Source organism: Canis lupus, chromosome 2 (genome assembly GCF_011100685.1).
Source record: "Canis lupus familiaris isolate Mischka breed German Shepherd chromosome 2, alternate assembly UU_Cfam_GSD_1.0, whole genome shotgun sequence".
NCBI classification, from domain to species: domain Eukaryota; kingdom Metazoa; phylum Chordata; class Mammalia; order Carnivora; family Canidae; genus Canis; species Canis lupus.
In genome coordinates, this window is record NC_049223.1 from 59,102,089 (window position 1) to 59,119,971 (window position 17,883).

The 17,883-nt window shown below is 55.7% G+C and overlaps 1 protein-coding gene across 2 annotated transcripts in view; it reads right to left on the reverse strand.

The window, feature by feature from the left end:
- Positions 1-17,883, reverse strand: part of GNAO1 (G protein subunit alpha o1) — a 172,617-nt gene that overhangs the window by 19,310 nt on the left and 135,424 nt on the right. For both annotated transcript variants that reach the window (XM_038531014.1, XM_038531015.1), the window contains exons 4-5: positions 6,448-6,608; positions 1,368-1,496 (exon numbers count right to left, since the gene is read on the reverse strand). In XM_038531014.1, coding sequence (XP_038386942.1) covers positions 1,368-1,496; positions 6,448-6,608 — 290 coding nt within the window. The remainder of the gene's footprint in view (positions 1-1,367; positions 1,497-6,447; positions 6,609-17,883) is intronic.

Genomic DNA, 17,883 nt, shown 5'->3' on the forward strand with positions numbered 1-17,883 from the left:
GGGGGGGAATGTCAGGGGGGCTGGGATCAGCACCCATTACTTGGAGGAAAAAGGAGGCACCACAGGGTGAGGGCCCCGTGGTCCTGGCAAGAACGAGGATGGTGGGACTAGGGTTTGGCCTGGGTGCATCTGCAGACAAAGCCTCATCTCTGCTCTATGCCAGCCCTTCCTGGCAGCTGGCTACCTGCCTCTCCCCCTCTAGACACCACCTCCCAGGGAACACGAGGGCTGTGGGCAGGTGGGACCAATGTCCTGGAAGTCAGAGGTCAGTCTCATGCCACCTAGGCCTGGGCCCTGGCCCTGTATGTACAGGGACCCCAAGCCCTCCCGGCAGAGAACAATTGCAGGCAGAGGCCAGCGTAAGCTCCAGGCAAGGAAGCAGGTGGAGTTCCCGTCTCACCCCCACCTCCACTTGGATCCTGCTTCCACATCTGAAATACAGGGGCAGGGGCATGGCTCTGTGAGCCCTCCACCATGCGTATGCTCAGACTCTGCCTGCTGCGCAGCCCTATGCCCAGAGGGGCAAGCTGGAGACACTTGGCCCGGTGCTGCACTTCCCAGGTTTAGGGGAGGCTCTTGTGTCCAATGCTGCCTGTTGGGCCCAGGGCCCCGGAGACAGAACCCCAGCTCCCTCAGCCTGTCTGGGAGCAGGCAGGAGCTTGGGAGGTGGTATGGGATCCCCAGCCTCTCTTCCTGCTCCACGGACACCAGGAACCACATCTGGAAGGTAGGTGGGGGCAGGACCGGGACTCTCAGGCCTCAGTACAGAGAGGTTACCGCAGGTGGGGGCACAATCTCCAGGAGGCCCTGAGAAATCCAGCTTCATGCCTCAGGCTTCTGTTCTGAGGCACTCAGAGCTCCTAGACTTGAGCTGTGCTCTGTGCTTGGGCACAGCCTCGGTTTCCCCACATGTACCTAGAGATGGTGGGTCAGCTGATTTCTGAGCCCCTTCCAGCTCTGAGATTATCTGGGTCCTTGAGGTCGCACAGACACTGCTTGGGCTTATCCATCCCTCTTTCCCTCTCCACACAGGGAGGCCTTTGAGGGGCCACCAGGGGGATTTTCCCTCCTCCTCCTCCTCCTCCTCAGAAGTCACTCAGGGACAGGACTCCCCTCCTTTGTCCACTCACATCCTCCCTGTTCCTTGGAGACCCCCTCCAGGATGCCTCTTCCAGGAAGCCTCCCTGGTCATCCTGGCCCCTGAACTTGGTGGAAGACAGACTCACAGACAGGTCCCTTCTTGTCTCGAACTGCCTGTCCCCAGTGGAAAGCTCCCCAAGGCAGACGAGGTCAAGAGGTCAAGAGGCTGGTGTCTCCCACCTGTCACAGTGCCCTCACCAGGGTTCGGGGGGCTCCCTGGGACTTACCTGAAGTGGAGGTTCTTGAATGTGAAGTGGGTTTCTACGATGCCGGTGGTTTTGACCCTGGTTCGGAGGATATCTTGCTCAGTGGGCTGGTAGTCGGCGGCCCCGATCCGATCCAGGCTGTCCAGGTAGCTGGGGATGGGAACACACAGGGCCCTGGAACAAGCCAGCCCAACCCTAGGCAGCACCTCTTGGGTGCTGACCACGGAAACGATGGCACCACCTCACCCAGGACCGGTGTTGGGGGCAGAGGGTGGGAGGTGCCCACCGTAGCAGGAGCCTATGCCCAGCCCTCATGTTCTCAAAGAGCCTCTAACTTAGACCAAGGGCCGTGTGCACTGCTCCAGGTTCATTTAGAGGTCTTACACGAGACTAACATGTTTGTGATGCCACTTCGCCATGTCTTCATCTTAAAATAATAGTGGCCAATGGTTACATTTTACTCTTCACATGTGTGATCATGTTTCTTCCTTAATTTCCCTGAATTATATGTACCATTTTACAGTTTAGAAAACTAGATAAGTACCTTGCCTGGCTGTGAGCCAGGGCTCAAACCCAGACATCTTGCTCCAGGTCCACCTCTTAACAGTACTCTTGAGTGTTTCCTCTGGGCATCCGCCCACCTTTCTGTACTTGCTTAGGGTCTATCAGGGCGTCTACTGCATCTTCCCATTTGATGCCCTTGGAAGAGCGCCTCAGAGGTCATACAACCAGGCAGTGGCTGGACCCACGTCTTTGGCACCGGGGCTCTCTTCACAATACCACTTGCTCTGGAGACAGATTATGTCTTTGCACTTTATCCACCCAGGCCAGGCAGCTGGGAAGGCTTTGGGGGATCTGTGAGGGTTAGGTTTGAACCCAAAGCGGGGTGGTATCTGGAAAACCAGGGAGAAGGGAGATGGGCCAGGCCTGAAGGAGGAGTCAGTGACTCACAGGGCTGGCTCTGCCACCTGCCCCTGCCCCACCTGCTGGGGGAGGACCACACACAGCTCACAGGGGAGGAGCCCCGAGGGTCCAAGCCACAGGACAATGTGAGGTTCCCGGTCAGCACTAGCTCTGGGACATGTGCGAGTCAGTTTCTCAGTTTGAGGATGTTCATGGGGCTGGAAGGGGGGGATACCTTCACCAATGAGGGTTTGTGCTCTTAAACCAATAATCCAAGCCTACCTAAAATCCTTGTGAGCATTTTTCCCTCAAGAAATAAAACTAAATGAGGGATTCCCAAGGGTAGGAGGCATAAGCTTCAAGTCACACTGTTAGAAAAGGGACACTGCTAGCATTTGAGTCTGGAGATACCTGATTCCCAAAGTGGTACCCTTAAACAGGCCTCCAGGCCTCCTCTCCTCTGTGGAAGTTGGGGACCAGAGGCTGCAGAGCAGACCTGGAAGCTCTGGCTGCCCCAGCATCTCCTGGCCAGGCCCACGGGAGCTTCTAGGATCAGCCCTTCCCAATCCTCCTAAGCCCTCTGAGCGTGACCCCTTGTGCCCTGCCCACCGGCTCCTCTAGCATCACTCCAACTGCCTCTGCTTAGGAGCTTTACTGGTTTTGAAAGGACCCCTGTTTTGTTGTCTCCGGCTGGACACCAGGGCTGGGGAAACCACCTTTAGACAGAAAATCTGGCTCTCTGTCTCTATGCTGGCTGAGCCTCACACAGGGACATGGCCAGGGGAGGGGACGATGAGCATGTGGGAGGGGCACCTACTCTATGTACCACTGTCCTGGGTGTGGGATGAGGCAATGAACACGACCAGTACAGTCCCTATCTTCCCAGAGCCTACATTTGTGTGTGTGCGTGTGCGTGTGCATGCACGCACATGTGAGATAGTTAACGATTAAGATACAGAACATGTCAGGAGGTGGTGTCAGCAGGAGAGATAGGAAGTTGGTAAGGAGAAAGCTGGAGAAGTGTGGCTAATGGACAGAGGGTGGCTGGAGAAGGAGGTTGAGGGGAGCTGGGTGAGCTGCCCACCGTGCCCAGCATGAAGCCAGTGGGTGCAGAGGCCATCCTGTGGTGGAGGAGGAGCCTGGGATGCAGGCCTGTGAAGGGGTGGTGTGGTGGGACGCACCTGTGGCAGGAGTAGTGAGCCTTGGGGCTGGAGTGGGGTAATGGAGGCAAGGGTGGGGCATCATGTGTAGGCACTTGGGCTTTCCCTCTGAGCAAGATGGGAAGCTTCTGGAAGGCTCTGATGGAAGAGTGTGGGAATGAGGACTCTGTGGCTGTAAGGAGAGCATCTCAGGGGGGAGTAGGGACACCTGTCAGGAGGTTGTTGCAACCCTGCATGCCGGCAGGATACAGCGATGGGAGGTGGGACGTGGAAGGTGGGATGTGGAAGGCAGAACCCAGGAAAGCCACCTCCTCGTGGTGTAATGCAGCTGCTCTTAGTGGAGGAAGAGCGGGGCCAGGGCAGGCTGGGCCAGGCTGGCAGCTGGGAGCCCGGCGGCACGTACAGACCTCAGATGTACTGAGATGTCCGCATGGACACTGAGGAGGCAGCACTCAGAGGGTGGGTGGGGGGGGGGCTGGCGGCAGACAGTGAGAGTCATCCCAGTGGGCAAGGGACTGAGGGTGACGTGGCAGGAGAGGACCAGCCAGGCCCTCCGTGGACTGGAAGAGGAGGCACAGGCAGGACACGGGGAGGGGCCTGAGGCCCCGGGGGTGCATGGGGGTACACGGGGCTGCCGTAGGAGTGGTGGAGAGCCTGAGCAGGCTTGGCGGGGTACGGGAGCAAACCTGAGGGGAGGGCTCCAGAGACAGGGGCGGGAGGAAAAACTGCCCTACCCAAACCATGGAACTAGCTCCTACGGCCCCTGCCTGGATGTGCTCAGGCTTCCGGGCTGCTGGGGCTTGTCTCAGTGTCACTCACAGGGATGAAGGGAGAGCCAGCCCTGCCCACAGGGGCCTGAGTGCAGGGAGCCTGGCAGCACGGGCCACCTCCCTGTCCCCTCCGGGCCCTGTCCTTACCTGTCAAGTGTGAGGATGGGGCTGGGGAAGTTGGTAAAGGAATCGGGGCCTTCGGGAGCCACTCGCACCATCCCCCTGGGATTAGAGCCCGAGACAACTCTGTGGGGCTCCCTCTCTCTCAGTCACAACAAATCCAGTTAACTGTTTTGTATATTGCACCCCAGATTCTGTAAGAAAAGGGGACCTGGCTGCTAACACCGTGACCACAAAGCCTGGACCAGGAAGGCTTAAGGCCCTTTGGTCCTGACTGCTGTGGGTTCCTGCCCTCCTCTGCCCCCGGACCCTGTCCCAGGGACAAACACAAAGAGAAGGAGGCAGGTTTCCTCAGCTGACTTGGTGGGGAGTTGACAAATATTGACTCATGTTTCTTATTTAAAGTTATAAAGGTAACCACCAGAAGAATCACAAGTAATCCCCTAACTAGCAAAAAACTGGTGGTGGAAGTGGAGAAGAGACACCGGAGGCAGGCAGGTGCACTGAATTCCTCGGATTCCATACTGGAGGCCACTAAATGCTCTGGTAGGTGGGAGGGTCAGGTTCTTAACACTGGGACCGAGAAATGAAAATTGAAGTTGGAAGGGGAGAAGGAGGTTACTATTAATTTTATACTCTCTGTAGTGTTAAAAAAAATTGTTTTTGCAATGTATTTATGTCATAATTAAATGGGCAACAATTTAGGTGGAGAGCACAATTTGATGGCCCCGGGGGGATGAGGGATGGGAAGGCCCTGGACTGGGGCCCAGCAGGGGCAGGGAAGCTGTTCCCCACCAAACGACTCAGGGGAAAGACCTGGGTCCACTGCAGAAGTGATTTGAGTACATACCGGCAGCAGTGGGTACGCACCCCTACCCACCGAGGTGTCCCTGGGGGCCCCTCAGGGCCTGGGCCTGGCTCCCTACCACCTGGACTCCCAGGACCTAGCATTCACCCAGTAGACAGTCTAGGTTTGCAGAAATGGGAAGACGCTGTGGCCTCACTCAAGTCCCTAGTTTGACAGCTGTCACTGTGGTTGACATCCATGAGCAAGTGCCATTTTCTGGGCCCTAGCTTCTGCTACAGCGCCAGGGTTTGCTGGCCAGGGTTTCTCAGGCTCAGCACTACTGACATGTTGGGCCAGATGATTCCTTGCCGTGTAGGGCCATCCTGCGCACTGAAGGACATTCAGCGACATGCCTGGCCTCTGTCCACCGGCAGCCAGCAACTCCACCCTAGTCAGACAATCAAGAGTGTCTCCAGCCGTTGCCAAATGTCTCCTGGGGGCGCAGTGGTCCTGACAGCAGCGGGGGTGAGGATGCCTGGATCAGATCGGTGGCGGAGCACACCTGTCCTAAGACCATGGGCTGAAGCCCAGAGGCTCCCACTGACGCCACAGGCACAAGACTACAAAAGTGGGGTGTCGTCCCAACCTCTCCAGGACAGAAGTTAGTCCCCAACTAGTGCGGACCATTCCCAGGGATGTGGGGCCGATCTAGGAAAGAGGCCACGTAACCTTAGGGACGCCTGAGCTGCTGTCACATGAAGAGCCCCACAGGCCGCTTCCTCTGCCTCTCCCTTTCTCCCCCTTTGAGCCTTCTCTGGCTTCCAGTGGCCTCATCCCTCTCCTTCCCTCTCCCTTTCTTCCCCTCCCTTCTCTCATCTCTCCTTTTCTTCCCTTATTTGGTTATAACACACTATCAAAGGATATGTTCGATTATTTCTTTATTTCCTTATTCTTATTTAAAATGCTAACTTTAAAGATAGAGCAATGGAAAGCTTATTTTCTCTAAAATGAAACAAAAACAAATCGTCAATTATTTTCTGCCTATATGGCTCTTGATTTGTACTTACAGGGTCAGGTTTCTCCAGTGGGAAAAAGTTGTTAGACTGGAGTCCAGGCCCCACCCAGGGCACAGAGGTGGAGGGCCCCGCGCCCGGGAGCCCTACTGGTCTCTGGTGTCCTCTGCTTCCCTGGCCTCATCCTTATCCAAGGGGTGGGAGGAACAGCCCCTTCCCACTCCTTCCCGACACCTTTCCTGACATGTCCCGGCAGTTCTGACTCGCCAAGGACCCCTCCCTGCGTGCCCCCCCTTTCCATGCCACATCCGTGCCCTGCTGGCGGCCTCCCAGGACTGACACACTCACTATTTGGCAGAATCGTTGAGCTGATACTCCCGAGACCTGTTGAAGCACTCCTGGATTCCTGAGTCACCCCAGAGCCGCATCATGGCGGAAAGCAGTTCTGCAGAAAAGGGCTCGGTGTCTTCCATCCGACTCACCACGTCGCACACCATCTTAGCATCAGCCTGTGAGAAGAAGATAGGTGGGGGCTCTGAGGCTTCGGTGGGGTCAGAGCCCGGGCCGGCCACCTACTTGGGCACCGGGACAGTGGCTCAGGCCTCAGCCTGCTCCGGGTCACTGGACACAGTCTGGTCTCCAGGGCCCTGGGGCCCAAGGGCCCTCACAGCCTTCTGTCACAGGGACGCTCACATGCAGCGGTTTCCAACCATGCCCTGTGCAGCCTGAGTGTCTGCTACGGGCAGGACGGGCCTGGATGGGGTCTCGTCTCCACCTGCCAGCTCAACCAGGGTAGCTCTGCTTTCATCTGTTTTGAAAACAGGGCTTTTGCAGAGTATTTGTGGTTTTTTGTCTGTTTGTTTGTTTTGAGATTTTATCTATTTATTCATGAGAGATAGAGAGAGGCAGAGACACAGGCAGAGGGAAAGCAGGCTCCCTGTGGGGAGGCCGATGCAGGACTCAATTCCGGTCTGGGAGATGCTCAACCACTGAGCCACCCAGGTGCCCCAAAGTATTTGCTTTTGGAGAGAAAACAACAACAACAACAACAACAACAACAACAATGTTCTTGACTAATGCAATTTCCTCTACTTCTTACCCAAATGGAGCAAAGTCCCTGGCATTGGATAAATCAGGGAGATGGACATATTGGTTACTTGAGAATTCCAGGTAGTGGAGGGACGGGGCCCCAGGGGAGCTGTACATTGGGGGAAGGGGAATGGAGAGGCTGGTTCTCCAGTTATATCAATATTCAGTGTCAAGAGTTTAGGCCTTTAGCTAGCTCAAAGTTAAAACTTATTATTTATTTATTTATTTATTTTAGATATTTTACTTATTTGAGAGACAGAGGGAGAGAGAGCAAGTGTGTGGGGGAAGCAGACAGAGAGAGGATCTCAAGCAGACTCCCCACTGAGTGCAGAGCCCAACATGGGGCTCGATCTCATGACCCTGAGATCATAACCTGAGCCAAAATCAAGAGTCGGACGCTTGACCAACTGAGCCACCCAGGCGCCCCAAAACTTGATTTTATTACTTTTTAGTTATGTATTTGCTGTTGACCTCTGGTCTACCTCTCTGTAGAGTCAGGGAGACCCAGACCTGGTTAGACAAGGGGAGGGCAGAGGGTGAATAGAGAGACAGGGAGTTTGCCTTTCCCTGCCTCTCCCCTTCCTCCTCTGCTGCGGGGCTGTAATTTGCCCAAGACACACGGTGGAGGCTGAGACTCTGCTGGATTTGCGTGAACGGTATTGCATAATGAACACATATCTTCCCCCTTCCCTTCCTCTGGGATACCAAAGGGGTATCACCATTTTCAGAGACAGTGGATCACATACGTGTAACACCGAAACCTGGAAGGCAGTGTGGTCTTGGAGAAGGCATAGGACCTCACCAGCACCTCACCTTGCACACACACACAGTACTTTGTAGCCTACAAAGGATGCTCCTGTGCACATACTCCAGCACCTCAGGGGAGGGGGAAGGGCAGACTGCATCAATGGGCCTGGGTCTTCAGCCCTGCCTGAGTCCACGCCCTTTGCAGTCCTTGTCCCCTGGAAGCACAGCACATTTGCCCCGTCCCTGACTATGAGTGGCCATGGGACATGCCCACATAAGGATGTGGAAGTTCCACGGCCAGCCCTTCCGAGGCCTGGCAGGGTCCCGCTTGTCCTGCTATCATCATGAACACCCGGACTCCTATGTTCATCCCAGCAAGAGGATGAGGGACACACGGAGCACAGCTGAGCCACCCTGGGTCTCTGATCCCCAACAGAACTCCTGGCTCACGAAAAGAAATAACTGCTATTGTAAGTGACTGAGTTAGGGAAGGTTTGTTAGTACCTTTGAGGCCATAGTCATTGTGCTGCTGTCCCCATTTTACAGTTCAGGAAACTGAGGGCCAGATGGAGGATGGCACTCACCTACTCTCATAGGTGGGAAGTGCCAGAGCTGGGACTTGAGATTAGGAGGCTCCGGCCCCAAGGCCAGCCTCTGGGATAAGACCCACATGTGCTGAGGGTAGATGCTGACCGCAGCACCCCTGATGGCCAACAGTGCCTGGGCAGGGTACACACCAAGGGTGACAGGCATTAACCAGAAGGGTCCATTTGAGATGACTGCTGCTTTTAATGTTGAGATTGGAGCAGGAGCTGCTGTGGAGCCCCATTCATACCTGGGAGCTTGCCGGGTCAGGCCACCTCAGAGGGATCCTGCAGAGGGCCCGGCCCCTGGCCTTGCCTTGGGGGTGCTCTGTTCCCGGGCAGCTGGCAGGCTGTGGGGTTTGGGAGTTAGTGTTCAGGACAGACAGGAGTTGGTGGGCACGCAGCTGGCCTTCCTCACCCTCCCAGGGAGAGGACACTGAGACCTGTCTGCGCACTTTCAAGGGATCCCCAGGGTTCCGAGCCCTGGCTACCCACAGCTCAGATCCGACCCCTCCCCTACACTACATCCTCTCTCCCTTTGTTCCCCTCTCTTCCCTGGGTGACCTCCACTGTCCCTTGGTGCTTCTTGCAATGACCTTAATAAACTCCTTGTCTCACTCAAATCCTTGTCTCAGGGTCAACTTCTTGAGGAACCCAGACCAGAACAACAAGGTGCCTGTCTGAGCCCAAACCCTGGGCAAACTTTACGTGCTGAGTCTTCACACATTGCTATTGTGACAGGGCCTGGCTCAGATCACTCTCCTGACCCCAAAGCAGGAGGCGGCCACCACGTGGTCCCTCTGCATGGTATCCCAGAGGCCTCTGAAGAACATCTCTGCCTCGTGGCCCCTGTGTGCCTCGGGGTACCTTCCTCTTAGTGGGTGCTACAGCAGCTGGGTGCTGGGGGACATCCCAATGGCACAGAAAGAGGTGTGGTTAGAAGTGCAGGGCCAGGTGAGGAGTAGGGGTGGCTATACACTGGCCCAAGGTCCTGTGGGGCCCGGACCAGCTTCCAGTGCATGTCAGGGGCCCGGGAAGGTAGGTGTGCGAAGCTGAGGCAAGGATGGAGTGAGGTGGCTGGCAGGCACATGCCCAGCTCTGGGCTGGCTATGTTCTTCACTTGGGATTTTTCAGGAGGGTCAGCCTAAGAGGATATGCCTCCCCAGAATCAGCCGTATCACCAAGACCCCCGTCCCACTCCTGGGGAAGCTCCTAAAAATGAAGCTACCCGAAAGAAGCAGGAAAAGCATCCTCTAGGTGGCCTGGCCCCTCGCACATCCCAGGCCCAGTCAGGACAGGGGGCACTGGGAGAGGCAGGTCCAGGGAGCTGAGTGGGTGCAAGGCATCCCCCCAGGCTGAGCAGTTGGTGTCGACATTCCGGGGACCCCGCCTCTGGCTGCCTTTCCCCCAGTTTCCGTGTGCACAGGCTGGAACCCACTAGGGCTGAGCCCTTGCTGAGGGTTGGGAGTGGGGTGCCCCTGGCCTGCCCTGTCCCTGACATCACGGGTCCTCTGGTGTCGGGTCTTCTTTTCGCGTGCCTGGTAATCATCACTAGCTGATCCCTCTACCCTCAGGGCCCTCCGGTCCTCTGAGCTAGAGGAAACACAGACTACTTCACCCATGGCACGTGCTCAAGAAGTGAGGGAAATTGCTGGAAATCTGCAGGTGTTCCGTGGGGTAGGAAAGACACAAAGGAAATGAGGTTTAGCATCTGGGCACTCTGTGGCTGACAAAAGATTCCGTACAAAAGGTATGTGGGGTCAAAGTCTTCCATGGAAACTTTCCAGCATTGAGCTGTCCAGCTAGGTAGCTACTTACGAGGCCAAGGCCCGTCTACTGCAGAAGGTGGATGGGAAAGTTCTGGTGGCAGTCTACCCTGGGAAGGAAGCTCCAACTGCCTGGAGGCTAGCAGGCCAAGCCCACAGTGCTAGCCCAGGTCCAGCTCCCAAGGGGTGCGGTCCCAAAGATCCCAGCCTTTGGATTCCCAAGTCACCCACAGCTGACACAGAGGGCTGCCTGCCAAGACAGGCTGGCCTCTCAGGTTCTGAACCATGTGGAGACGAGTTTCTGCAGCATCTGAGCCTCCCCTGGGGACACTGACCTGGAAAACTGGCCCTGGGGCCCAGGTGATGGGTGCCCTAGGCAGGCAGTGGCTCAGGCAGGGTGGGTGAGCCGGGGTGCTGCCTCCACCTGTGGCTAAAAACAGGCCTATGAATCAGGGGCCTACACACTGACACTGCTCCCGAGTGCCTGGGTGACCTTGGGGAATGAAGCTTGGTCTTCCTCAGCCCCCCATGTGCTGGCTGTCTTGTCTGTCTGTCCTGTCTGAGGAATGCAGCTGGAGAACCTGGCCAGAGCTTTCCCAACTTCCTCCTCTGGGCGGCACCGTCATGGTTCCTGTCAGCTGTGTGGGAAGGGAGTCAGGACAGGGGTGAGGGTGGGAGACACCCTCTGGCCTGAGTGCCTCGTAGCCAGGTGTGCCTCACAACCAAGGCCACTCTCAACGCCTTCGTGAGGTTCCCTGCCTGTGTCCTGGGGTTCCAGCAGGACAAACTGTACAGCTCGGGGAAGGCTGGGATGGATGGCTCACTGGGAGTCCTCCAGGGGACAGCCCAGGCTCTGGAGCTGTCCTCCCAACTTCACCTCATCCCCAAGGTGTGGCGGTGCTGGGGGTGCTGTGCAGGTGCACATCCTCCCCCTCCCTGCCCACGGCCCCACCACCAGCCCAGCTGCTCAGACTCAGACTAGGCCTCACCCTTGTTTCTGCTGCTTCCCTGTCTGGTGTCCTGCTGGTTTTTCTATTAAAGCTGTTTTCAGACTGCTTCTCCCCATCTTCTCACACACCTCCCCGGGTCCGAGCCAGCACCGTCCTTCTGGCTGCCCTCAGTCCCCTCCCAAGGACTCCCTCCTTGCTTCTCTCTAGTCTGTTCCTCATATGGCAGCCAGCAGGAAATTGTTAGTGTGACATCAATTCTCTCCTTCTCCCTTAGAAAAAGAACCAAGCATCCTGACATCCAAATAAAAGATGCATTTCCCAACTTTGCTCACTGCTAGGTGTGACCAAGTGACAAGTTCCACCCAATGAGAGGTAAACCAAAGTGTCCTTTTTAAAGGGAAGTTGCACCCTTTTCTCTTACTTCCTCATTCCTGAAGCTGGAACTTGGATGTAGTGGCTGGAGCTCTAGCAGCCAACTTGGATCATGAAGACAAGGTCCATACCCTAGGGATAGTAGAAAACAGCCCTAGGTCCTTGACAACTTTGTGGACACCTCATACCTTTTGAACTTTTTTTAAAATTTAAAATAAATTTATTATTGAAATCACTTTTCGGGGCCTCAGATATTCACAGTTAAACCTAATCTTACTGGGCACAATAACTCTCCCTGTTTAAACTCTTTCAATAGAGTTTAAATTTAAATATAAATATTTAAATTCCAAACTCCTTACCTTGGCCCCTGAGCCCCTGCCTACCCATCTGTCTCAATCTCCTCCCACCTTTCCCCTCTCATGGGGCTCCAAACACACAGCCCTTCTTTTTGCTGCCCAGGTAAACCAGGGTTATCCCACTTCACAGTGCGCTACTGCCCAGATGATCTGTGTGCCTGGACTCTTCCCCATCTCAAATGTCACTTCCTCAGGGAAGCCCTCTGTGATGCCCCCAGGCAGAGTCTGTCCAACAGCGCACTGACCACACATCACAGCTGGTATCTTGTGTGCCTGTTCCTCAGGGCAGGGATAGTTTCCTGATTTTTCACAGCTCCCCAGGTCTCATACTAAGTCCCCGTCCCCCAATCCCACTCCCTCTCCACTAAGATGCCTTCCATTCCCTCATTTTCTGGCCCTAGAGTCTCAGCTTTCCTGAAGGAGAGCACTTCTTCTGACCCACATCATGAGTGGTCTGGGTGGGGCTGACTCTGTCCCCTGGTTCCAGTGGTGGACACGTGGTCTGGGCCTAGCCAATCATCCCGCTGGCCTCAGTGAACAATCTGGGATGGACGAAGAATCCATGTTTGTCAGATTAGACTACAAGCAGCCCCAGGCTCAAGCAGCACCAGGATATTTGCAGAAACTTTTAGGAAAGAGACACTCAAAGGGAGGGCACACCTGATTGTGAAGCCATCACTGAGGAAAGCAGAGCTGGAGAGGGAGACATCCTGAGACATGCTAACAGGCAATACCCAAATCCGGCAGTCACATATACCTCTGGCCTTCTAGTTACTTGAGTCAATCTCTTGATTTTTTTCCAAATCCAGTTTGAGGATACGTTTTGATTTACTTTTGCATTTGTATCTCAAATAGTCCTGACCATTCCATCTCCTGGTCTGCTGAGACCATCAGGCCTACCTGCCATTACTGGGACCCACACAGCTCCTCTGACTCCCCACCTCTCTTAGCGTCTGGGCCATGCTCTGGGTATGGTGCCCACATGTTGTACTATGCCACCAGTGTGTGGCAGTAGGTGTGCTGTGGGCACTGGCCACGTGCTGGACCCTAGAGGCAGCATGGTGGGATTCTGCTAACAGTTCTGTGAGGAGTTTAATTAGGCTGCTCACTGACAGGTGTGCCCACAGGGCCCTGCACAGCTGAGTGCAGCACAAGACATTCTTCCCTATGTGGCTCTGTCACACACCGGCATGCCTGGCCCCCAGCCACTAAAATGCCCAAAGTGTCCCAATTCTCACCACTAACAAAAACACCCCACAAATGTCTAAACTGCCCCTGGTGTGGCACCACTTCACTGAGGGTCACACTGAGGGAAGCATCTACCAGCCCAGGGCCAGGAAGGTGGGCCCCTGCCAGAGGGGTGAGGGAGGGGCCTATCCCCACCCCTGTCCCCACTGTCCCGAGGCCTGGCCACAGAGAGGAAGGGAGGGCTCTCCCCTAGGTGTGTCGTGCTGCCTTGGGGGCACAGGCCTAGGTGGGCTGGGCTGACAGCTTCAACTGCCCAGCATGCCCCCCCTGCCCACCATGCTCCACCAGCTGGGACTGCCTTGGCTTAATGTCCAGCTCCCATGGCACCCACCCTCTGGGCAGCCTTCTGGGGATTCAGGCCCATAGGCTCGGGAGCCACCCAGACCTGGGCTCCAGTCTGGGCTCCTAGTTTGAGCAAGGCTTTCCTTTTTCTGAGGCTCAATGTCCTCCTCTGAGAAATGGGGACAACAGTCATCATTCCCTTCACCGGGCTGTTGTGCGGGCAAACGGAGAGCACCAGCACAGCATGAAACTGGGGGTGGGCTGAGCTGCTGCTGGGGGGCCACGGGAAGATGAGGAGGTCAACCTGTGTCTCCTGCAATGTGTGTGTATGTGTGTGTGTGTATGTAAACAGGTGGAATATTCCAGGGCACAGCCACACCGTGCATTTGGAACATGAATGTGGGCAAGATGCCATTCTTATCACTTTAGGATTGGGAGGCTATGGAGAGGCTGTGACTTCTCAAGGATACCTGGAGGATTCTTTTTTTTACCACATCAATGATTTAAAAACAGCATTAATGTGGCACCCTGCTCATAATGTTGACATACAGATGGCGGGAGGCTGCTCTTGGTGGAGGTGAGGTACTGTTGGGGACCCCCACAACTATGGAGGACCCCCTAGGTAAACTATCTGTCAACGTCTGGAGACAGGAGTGGGCAGGGGGAGAGACAAAGGGGCGTGTGGAGACGAGCCCAGGGGATATCTCCACCGTCTGGTGGGGTGGGGAGCTCAGCACAGACTGCAGGGCACTTCCCAGAGGTGGGCTGCCTTGGGCCATTGCCAGAGAGCAGGGCGCCGACAGCACACAGGGGGACCCTCGCTCTGGTGTAGGGCCGGGGGCCTCCCACAAGGAGGACGTGTGCTGCTCGGGACCAGCCATGAGCATGCTCGGGAAGCAGCACCCGAGACCCAGAGGACAGTTGGGACACCGGCAGGGTCATCAGTAGGACTGCTCACTGGCGTCCAGGAGTGAGGGGCTCTACTTCCAGAAAGCCCTCTGCCATGGGCCGGCTGCTTCTGGAGCAAAGACACCACTCGGCCCTGGCTTCCCGAGCTCAGCCCTCCCAGAGCTGCGGCTGGGCCACACTGGGGGGCGCTAGTGAGGGCTGACCCAGGACAGCTGGCAGCGGCCCAGCTGAGCCACGGGGATGCACACCACACACTTCCATTCACCAGCCAGGCGCTGCCAGGGGCTGGGCGGTGCCCAGGTGTATTCATCCGCAGAAACTACACTTCTAATTTAATGCGTGCTTCTTCCCAACCTCTCCCTCCTCTTCAGGGCAGTGTGCACTTTTCAATAAACAGCGGCAAAAAGGCTTGGAGCTGAGGTGCAACAAAGAGCTTCCTGCCTCACAGAGATGAGATGCAAAGGGTGTGGTGGGGAAGTGAGCAGGGCTTTTCGGTCAGGTGACCCAGGTTCACATGCTGGCTCTGCAGCTTTCTGGCCCTGTGACCTTGGACAGGCACGTCACCGCCTCACCTCCCCCAGCCTCTGTTCCCGGGTTAGTTGCCCCCTCCTCCGCCCCCGGGGCTGTCTGCGCAGATGAAACAGGCTAAGGATGCGACTCGGCTTCGCAACATAAAGAGCCCTGCAAATGTTAGTTATTATAGGCAGAGATGAAGTCCCTCAGACACAAACAACAAGCTGACATAAAATCAGGCTGCTTTTGTACGAGACTTTTCAGGCAAGCATGATCATCTTGATAACAATAATCATTGTAATTATAATAATAACCCCTTCCATTTGAGGAGCTGCTTTGGATCTTTCAGAGTTTGGCTCCATCGCTAATCTCCCAGGCTGAGTGAAATGTGAACACATGCATGCACAGGCGCTTGCACATGCACAAACACACACATGTGTGTGCACACGGGCACCTAGTCCTCTAGCTACAGGGAAAAGCCTGCACCTGACCCTGCCCCGCCCCGCCCCGCCCTGTGAGCTGTAGTTGTCCTGGCTCCCGCCAGGGGGCAAAAACACACAGGCCAACGGAGCGGGAGCAAGAAGGTCAGCCTGAGCTCAAAAGACCAAGCTGGGCAGGGCCTGGAGGGCCTGGAAGGCGTCGCTGCCTTCCTTGGACCACCAGGCTGCCCCACTGTTCCTCAAGGGGAAGAGGCACGGAGACTCCAGCCGCTGGAGGCCTGGCCTCCACACTGCAATGCCAGCTGGTGGAGCATGGTGGGCAGGGGGCATGCTGGGCAGTCAGAAGCTGTCAGCCCAGCCCACCCAGGCCTGTGCCCCCAAGGCAGCACGACAGTTCTCTCTCTCACACCTAGGGGAGGGCTCTCCCTTCCTCTCTGTGGCCAGGCCCCAGGCCTCCCGGAGAGTGGGGACAGGGGTGGGGACAGGCCCCTCCCTCACCCCTCTGGCAGGGGCCTGCCTTCCTGGCCCTGGGCTGACCAATGGCTCCTTCATTGTGACTCTCAGTGAAGTGGTGCCACACCAGGGATTAGTTTAGACATTTGTAAGGTGTTTTTGTTAGTGGTGACAATTGGAGCACTACAGGCATTTAGTGGCTGGGGGCCAGGTATCCTTGGGGCTCTTTCTTCACTTGGGCTTAAGGGTCTTAGCAGGGCCTGTGCCTACAACATGCGGTCAGTTCACAGGGTCTCTGGGAAAGCTGGGGAAAGTCATAGGTCTACCACTTGTCCTAAGGAAAGGAAGGGAACCTTCTTGGTTCCCTAGAAAGATCCTGAAGCAGAATCAAGGACTTGGTGGTCTCCAGTCTTTTTTTTTTTTCTTTTAAAGATTTTATTTATTTATTCATTCAGAGAGAGCAAGAGAGAGGCAGAGACACAGGCAGAGGGAGAAGCAGGCTCCACACAGGACACCCGATATGGGACTCGATCCCGGGTCTCCAGGATCACACCCCAGGCCGCAGGCGGCGCTAAACCGCTGTGCCACCAGGGCTGCCCTCCAGTCTTGCCTCCTATCAAATTTGCCCATCCATCCATCCATCCATCCATCCATCCATCCATCCATCCACACATCCCTGTACTCTGTACTACCTATCGAAGGTGCCTACCCATCAAACATCATCCATCCACCCACTCAGCCATCCACCCACCCATTACATCATCTACCTATCAGCTACCCTTGTTCAACCATCCACTCACTTCCACACCCACCTACCTGTCCCTTTGCCTCCCTTCTATCCTACACCAGCACCTGTCTGTCCCTTAATTACTCACTGGCATGCCTATTCCTTTCACTCCTTCTTGATCTATCTAGCTACCCACCCTTTCATCCACCTATTTACTGATTTATCCACTGTACACCCACTAATGAGTACAGTCTCGGCCTTAAGTTTGGCATAAAAAGAACATACTACCTGAACCTCCCCAGTCCATTAGCTGGTGCCCTAAACACAGCAGGGGAGAACTGCCCCCTTGACTCTCCCTCCTTCTGCCCAGGGCCCCCTCTCTTGTCAGGGGCCTGCAATCTTCAGGGATTTGTTCTAAGCCCTTCTGGGAACCTTCTCTGTTGGGGACCCAGGCTGCCTCCTGTGGAAGTGGAGAAACTTGGGTTTTCTGAAGGATCACACTCTTTCCAGCCTCAAAACCCTTGGATTTTCCAAATATTTAGAAGCAGTTCTCTCTATTGGCTTACTATCTATCTTTAAGAACCTGGGCTTATGGGGGCTACTGTGGCCTGAGTCTTCTGAGACTCCTTCACTGGTTCCAACACTCCACACCTAGAAGTTACCACTCAGAAACCATCTGTCACAGCCCCTGCGATTGGTGTGGTATCCTACCCCTGGCCCTGGCCCTGGCCCAAGTAAAGCAGGAGCAGCCAGGGCTAGTCCAGTGACACCTTCTTCACTATAGGCTGGCCGGATGTCTTCCCATGCTGAGCCCATGGCTGGGCACTGGGGACACATCACCCAGCAGGACCTGGACCCTGCTTGCCCAAGCTTGCAGTCAGTGGGGGCATGAGACACATCCATGGAACTGCCTCCTGGGAGGCAGACACTGAGGGAAGAAATTGGTGTGGATGAACGAATATGAGAGAGGTATGTCTGGGGGATGGGCAGTCAGGGGTCAATCATGCTCAGGAAGCAGGGGACAGGCTAGAGATAGGTCTTCCCTGAGGAGGGAATTAAAGGGGCAAGGGCAGAGACCCTAATCAAAGGCTCCTTGAGGGCATCAGATGCCCTTCTGGCCATTGGCAGGGCCTGAGGATGATGGTAGGCTTGGAGGTCCATGTGACCCTTAGACATTAAACTAGGAACAGTCACCTCACCTGCATGGGTGGCCCAAGGGGCTCCCACCCAGACTACATCTTGGTGGAGCTTCTCTTCCAAGTAGCTGAGTGTGAACGTGTGCAGCTCCACAGAGACAGGGCTGGAGGCAGCCAAGGTCCCGTGGCAGGACTGCTAATCTGAGTCCCAC